The sequence below is a fragment of the Mandrillus leucophaeus genome, unplaced genomic scaffold, assembly GCF_000951045.1.
Source record: "Mandrillus leucophaeus isolate KB7577 unplaced genomic scaffold, Mleu.le_1.0 Scaffold412, whole genome shotgun sequence".
Classification (NCBI taxonomy): domain Eukaryota; kingdom Metazoa; phylum Chordata; class Mammalia; order Primates; family Cercopithecidae; genus Mandrillus; species Mandrillus leucophaeus.
Genome location: NW_012104388.1, coordinates 2,319,765 through 2,326,991, shown reverse-complemented (window position 1 = coordinate 2,326,991; position 7,227 = coordinate 2,319,765). Strand labels below are relative to the sequence as shown.

Here is a 7,227-nt window from a genome sequence, read left to right as displayed (position 1 = left end):
ATAATATATTATAATATAGATTAGTATATTATATATTTTAATTATAATACATATTATATATAGTGAAAATAAACAGGATACCAACTGAACACACAGATAGACACACACAAACACTAGATGACGAGATGTTAAACTCAAAAAGGCTAATGGTGAGTATGGAGGGCAAAAATTTACAGATAAATTTTCTTCTTTATACTTAAAAAAATTATAGCAAACCTGTTTAATGTGTTCTTAAAAATTAAATGCCTACATGCTAGGCCCTTCTGTGGGATTTGGTTCTGGTAACCACCCTTGGCTTTCATGACACTACATTTCCTGGTTCTCTTTCTACCTAGATGATCTTTCCTTAGCTGTGTTACTGGATCCTTTTCTCCTGCCTATACTTTGATGTTCCCCATAACTAGGTTTACTCATTCTTCTGTTTTTTTTGTGTGTGTGTGTGACAGTCACTTGCTCTGTTGCCCAGACTCAAGCACAGTGGTACAATTATACCTCAAACTCCTAGGCTCAAGTGATCCTCCCACCTCATCCTCCTGAGGAGCTGGGACTACAGGTGCACACCTTCATGCCCAGCTAATTTAAAAAATGTTTATAAAGATAGGGGTCACACTATGTTGCCCAGGCTGGGCTTGAACTCCTGGCCTCAAGCGATCCTCCTGCCTCAGCCTCCTGAGGAGCTGGGACTACAGGTGTGCACCTTCATGCCCAGCTGATTTTTTAAATGTCTTTAGAGATAGGGGTCACACTATGTTGCTCAGGCTGGTGTTGAACTCCTGGCCTCAAGTGATCCTCCTGCCTCAGCCTCCCAAAGTGCTGGGATTACAGGCATGAACCACCATGCCGGGCCTACCATATCATCTTGCACATATAGCTAGCCCTCTCCCATCTTCCTGCCTCAAAATTCCCAAAAGTCAGATTGGAAAGAATCTATTGTCTCTATTATGCTTGCCTTCCCTGTGTCTGGGTCTGTCCCCACCAAGAATGGGGATTATGTTGCCATCTCCTTTGTGGGCTATTTATAGTCTCTGGACTAGACTCTTTCTGCCTTGAGCTCTTCAGTGTCTGAGATTTCTAATTAGTTCGGTGCTTCTCAAGATTTCTTCATTATTACTCTCCCAAAGGAACTTTTCTAGACTTTTTCCTCCCCAGATTATCCCTCCACCCCATGAAATTTTAATACACTGCTTATGTCCTGGCCCTTTGGAGGGACATAAACCATTCTACTAACTTATACTACCTAAAATTTTTTTGCTACCTCTATCCCCTACCCTCAAGAAACAATTTCTTCCTTTGAAGGACGGGAGGTAATATTGCACCCATGAGAAAGTATGATGTAGGTGGATAGTAAAGAGCAAGAAAGACATGGTCATGAGGCTCAAGGTTTCATTGAGGCCTAGAGGCAAAGAAAAAGGGGAGGAACTGTGGGGAGGTCTATAACCCTGGGCAATAGAGAGCTTGATTTAGGACTTCTGATTTGCAGAGAATTTAAGTTATCACTAAGAAATGGAAATCATTATATATGTATAGTTTAGTACATTCAGAAACTAGATCTTCTAAATTACAAGAAATTATCAATCCTGCTTTCATGTCTCTGCTGCTACCTAAGGCCTAATTTTTTGTTGGCTGGTTTGTTTTCTGAGACAGGGTCTCACTGTTACCCAAGCTGGAGGGCAGTGGCACGATCACAGCTCATTGCAGCCTCAACCTCCTGAGCTCAATCAACCTTTCCACTTCAGCTTCCTGAGTAGCTGGGACTACAGGCACCCATTATCATGCCCCAGCTAATTTTCAAAAATTTTTTTGTAGAGATGGTGTTTTGCCATGTTGCTCACGCTGATTTCAAATTCGTGGGCTCAAGTAAATCCACCTGCCTTGGCCTCCCAAAGTGCTGGGATTGCACAAGTCCTTTATGAAATTGTAAATATTGATTTCATAGCACACACTTCAAATAGCAAATCACCATAAAGTTTTGATGTAAATAGGTAAGAATAACTCAAAAACTGATCTAACAAGCAACTTGGCCACTATTTGAGAATGAAATCTCAGGAATGCAGACGTCTATGGTGTTAACATAGTAGGAAAGAGTAATGGAAGAAAAGTAACGTGGCAATTGATTTGCAAGTTAGACTTTGATTTAAAGCAGGTCTCTTTCAGGGTTTGTAACACTTGGGGATTAAATTTTTCAACATAAAGCAAATGAACCAAATTATGAGTGAATATGAAAATTACTAAGCTGTAGGGAATACATTGGAGAGGTTAAGGGTACAGGTTTTAGAATTAAAACCTGTTTGGTTTTACTCTTGGTCCTAACATTTACTATTTATGTGATCTCAGTTTCCTTTATGTAGGCATAATAATAGATTGTTGGTGGGATTAATCAGACACTTATATAGTGTCTGGCCCACATCTGTTAACTGCTGTTACTATCTTCAATATCATTACCTTTATTATGATTTGTATGTGGAACATCCTACTGGAACCATACATTTCGGAGCTCTTGTACGGATTGTTGTTCCTTCTCTACACTCTCTGAAATAACTGTGGGCTCTAATTTTGCCCTACAGAATGCTATAGGAAATATTTATACAACACTTGCTATTTTACCTTATTTTTCAGATTAAACAATTTTATTCAATAAATATTTATAAAGCATCTGCTATGTAATACTTGCTATTTTAGTTACTGTAGAGCTGTTATCGTCCCCAGTACCTGTTGCCTTTTTTAAAAGGAAGAATTGCCAAAGAAATGTACTTTATGTATTAGCAAGTTTGCTATTTCTAAGCCATATTAAATACTTTCTGAAGTATGATAGAGAACACATAAAAACACTGTCAAATGTTTAAAAAATTTGTCTTACCGTTCATATCTTTCAGTTGAGATCTGCCTTTTCAGGGCATCATAATCTGTTTGTAACTGTGCCACTTTAGCTCGAAGCATGGTGTTTTCCCGGCTTTGACTAGTTCTTAAAAACAAATTTAAAAATCCAGAAATAAATGTTCTGTTTTGTAAAGTCAAGTGCTGTGGTTTTTTAAATTAATAAAGAGAAGATCAAGACCTTTCAACAAGAATTCTCTAAACTTGTAGAGCTTTTATCACATTTTCTTTTTCATTCATTTATTTATGAAACATTTACTGAACATCTATTACATACTAAGCACTAAAGCAATGCTAGGGATACAAATTTGAATGGGACATAAACTGTAATATCAAGATGTAAAGTGTCGTCAATGGCTCTTTCTTGACGCTTGCCTTGGAAAGAGAAATATTAATATTTTTAATACCTTTCAAAAGCTCATTCTTCCATGCGTACTCTACTCTGGGTTTCCTTCCCTCTTCCTACAAATATGTCTAAATCCTTCTATTGTAAAAGTATGACATCATCAATCTCTCCCAAAGTAATCAATACACGTAATGTGGGTCAAATCTCATAGCCTTTTTAGAGTCCTTTTTCCTAATCTACAGCATAAAACACAGCCACCTCTTCTTCTCCTGAGAACGCTCTCTCTTCACTGACTCCTCTGTCCATTCCTCAAATGTAGGTGCTTTCCTAATGTTTTCTCTTCTCATTACTCTGCCACAGTACCACCTCTGTAGTGAAGATATACAGGTCTGCACCTCCCAACACGATGTTTCTCCTGAGCCAGTCTCCTAAATTTCCAAAAGCAGCAGACATATAAGCCAAATATTTTGGTTTTGTACACCCTTCATATGCTTTTTGTTTGTTTGAGACAGAGTCTCGCTCTGTCACTCAGGCTGGAGTGTAGTGGTGTAATCTCGGCTCACTGCAACCTCCACCTCCTGGGTTCGAGTGATTCTCGCGCCTCAGCCTCCTGAGTAGCTGGGACTACAGGTGTGCACCACCACACCTGGCTAATTTTTTTTTTTTTTTTTTTTGTATTTTTAGTAGAGATGGGGTTTCACCATGTTGCCCAGGCTGGTCTCAAACTCCTGAGCTCAGGCAATCCACCAGCCTTGGCCTCCCAAAGTGCTGGGATTACAGCTGTGAGCCACTGCACCCGGCCTATCCTTCATACTCTTAACCTTTCCTCCACTTCAAAAAAATTAAAAAATTATCCTTCACAAGCAACTGTCTTTGCATAAATTGACTTGAGACACTTACAATTTGCTTTCAGAAAGAGTTAACTTCTCCTTAAGTAGCTGGATTTCTGTATCCTTCTCATGGGAGGTTAAGTGAGAATGAAATTCTTTATCTCTGTTTGTAGCCAGCAATGATTCGAGGTTTTTAACTGTATGTCTCTCATTTGACAGTTGTTTTTTCAATAGGTCTGACTCTGACTTTACATTTTCTAATTCCACTACAACCTACATGAAAAACAAAGTGAGATTACTTCAGTACAATTTAAATTTACTCTGAAAAAATTACGTATATGACAATATAGCTCTGTGGAACTAGTTATCCATCACTTGTTTCATTTTGGGTATTGGTTAAAGATTATGAACCATTTCTTTAAGTATAAGAAAGACACTTTATTTTGAAAATAATCTTTGTTACTATGGGCTTATTTGGCTACAGGATCTACTCCAATCCTCAAATAGTTTTCAGTCATGGTACCTTGTCAAGAGAGGGTTATTAAGATAAAATCATAAGGGCAATGAGATCCTTCTGGTTGAATATGCTTACTCTGACTACATGATCAAGTCAGTATTGCAGCTTCTCAGTACTTGAAAATAAGGATACTACTAGATGAGTGAAAATTGAAAACAACCATGTTTGAAAACAAACACTAGGTTATTTAAAGTAATGCCTCTGTTTGGGAATGGCAAATTCTAGCTAAATAGACTTGTTTAAGATTTAAACACCTTGAGATTTTTATCGGGAAAAATACTCTATTTTGGAAGCACTGAACCGTTCAATCCTTCATTCAAGTCTTACTTTTTTTTTTTTTTTTTTGAGACAGGGTCTCACTCTGTTGCCCAAGCTGGAGTGCAGTGGCACAATCTCTGCTTACTGCAGCCTCAACATCCTGGGCTCAAGTGAACCTTCCCCGCCTCAGCCTCCCAAGTAGCTGGGACTACAGGCACATGCCACATTCCTGACTAATTCTTTGTACTTTTTGTAGAGATGGGATTCTGCCATGCTACCCAGGCTGGTTTCAAACTCCGGAGCTCAAGCAATCTGCCTGACTTGGCTTCCCAAAGTGTTGGGATTACAGGTATAAGCCTTCGTACCTGGCCTCAAGTCTTACTTTTAAACAGAGAAAGAATGTGGTAGGATATGTTCCTAATTTATAATCAGAAAATTCATAATTTCCTAAATAGCCATCTATTCCAAAACAGCACCCACTTTCATCACTACGTTTGCCTGAGAAATCTTGCAAAGAATCAAGCAGTCAAATCTGGTTGTCAAAATCCTGTAGTCAAAAGTAACTACTGTAGGCCGGGCACAGTGGCTCACGCCTATAATCCCAGAACTTTGGGAGGCCGAGGCCAGCAGATCACTCGAGGTTGGGAGTTTGAGACCAGCCTGGCCAACACAGTGAAACCCCATCTCTACTAAAAATACAAAAATTAGCCAGATGTGTCAGCAGATGCCTGTAATCCCTGCTACTCAGGATGCTGAGGCAGAAGAACTGGTTGAACCCAGGAGGCGGAGGTTGTGGTGAGTCGAGATCGCGCCACTGCACTCCACCCTGAATGACAGAGCAAAACTCCATCTCAAATAAAAAAGTAACTACTCTAAAAGGAAACAAATATATGCATGGTGTGGTGAATGCTAAAGTAAAACAATTAGAGTAGGGTTCAATAAAACAATTTGCCAAGACAATTTCTCCTTCTTACCCTCTCAAACTCAAGGCTTTTGGAATTCAGTTGCTGGGTCATAATATCTTTGCCTGAATCAAGTTTAATGCAAAGTTCTCTAAGAGATGACAAGTCATTTAATACTGTTGCTTTCTCATCTTCTTGATGTCTCAGCTCTTCTTCTAATCGAGACATGGCTTTTGCCATGGATGAGATCTGAGATTCATAAGCATGATGGGCATTTATGTGCTGAAAAAAGAAAAGGAAACAAGTAAAAAGTTAAAATAACCCAAACATTTTAAGAACCTGAATGTGTACAGCCAACAATCTCACTTTAGAAAAATATGACAGTCAATTTTTGCTTGTTTTAAAATACTCTCAGGAAGCTGCCTACTATTTAAAGATGACCTATTTAATGCTTAACAAAAGGAATTGTGTATAATTATTAATCATGGTAACTGTGTACCTCATGTGTATATTTATATATTTGGAAGATGTAAAAAAGAAAGTTATTGTGTCAGGGGGTTGTGGATATGAGGAATTTTTGAAATTGCATTAAATTTTTCCTTTATAAATTATCTTTGTTATAATAATGCCATTTCAAGAAAAAGTAACATATATACATATCACTCCTCAACTGTCTTCAGTTAAATTCTAAATTCCAAAAATGGGGTTTATTTCAAAACTAAATACCCGAAGAAATTTAAATTTAACTTAAATAATAGTAAGTAACTTTTTAATATTTTAATAACTGAAATAATGAAAAAAATTTCAAATACTGATACATTTTTTTAAGAAGAATCCACAGTTGAAATTTCTCACAATTTGAATTATGAGTAATAAATACAAACGGATATAAACTCTACTTCTGGGTTTTGGGAAGAATTCTGCATTTGAAAAATAAAATTATTGCAACAGGCTATTAAAATGGCCAGGTACAGTGGCTCACGTCTGCAACCCCAACACTCTGGGAGGTTGAGGCGGGAGGATCACTTGAACCCAGGAATCTGAAACCAGCCCAGCCAACATAGTGAGAACCTGTCTACAAAAAAATACAAAAATTAGTTGTATGGTGGCACATGCCTACAGTCCTTGCTACGTGGGAGTCTGAGGTGGGAGATCACCTGAGCCCAGGAGTTCAAGGTTGCAGTGAGCTATGGTCAAGCCATTCCACTCCAGCTTAGCCGATGGTGCAAGACACTGTCTCTTAAAAAAAAACTCCACGAATCCACATTGAAAATCTAATATTGTGCTGTGAAGATTCAATCAACTTCAACAATCGCAGAAAAGTATTTAGATTTTTTAGTGCATTACTAAAAGCTCCCCTAAACAAATACTTTATTGTGAAATTGGCTTATACTTTAGTAAAAGCTAATTTCATATACTACATAAGAACACGAACAATAATAAAGAACAAAATAATTGAAGATTAGTTGAGAATAGTTGCTGAAAAACTCTTCTGAAGGT

General features: G+C 37.9%; 1 protein-coding gene across 2 annotated transcripts in view; it reads right to left on the bottom strand.

The window, feature by feature from the left end:
• CEP135 (centrosomal protein 135kDa) overlaps nt 1–7,227 on the bottom strand; it is a 106,745-nt gene that overhangs the window by 8,843 nt on the left and 90,675 nt on the right. For both annotated transcript variants that reach the window (XM_011992508.1, XM_011992507.1), the window contains 3 exons: nt 5,800–6,009; nt 4,121–4,323; nt 2,858–2,962 (listed from right to left, as the gene is read on the bottom strand). In XM_011992508.1, the coding sequence (XP_011847898.1) occupies nt 2,858–2,962; nt 4,121–4,323; nt 5,800–6,009 (518 nt within the window). The remainder of the gene's footprint in view (nt 1–2,857; nt 2,963–4,120; nt 4,324–5,799; nt 6,010–7,227) is intronic.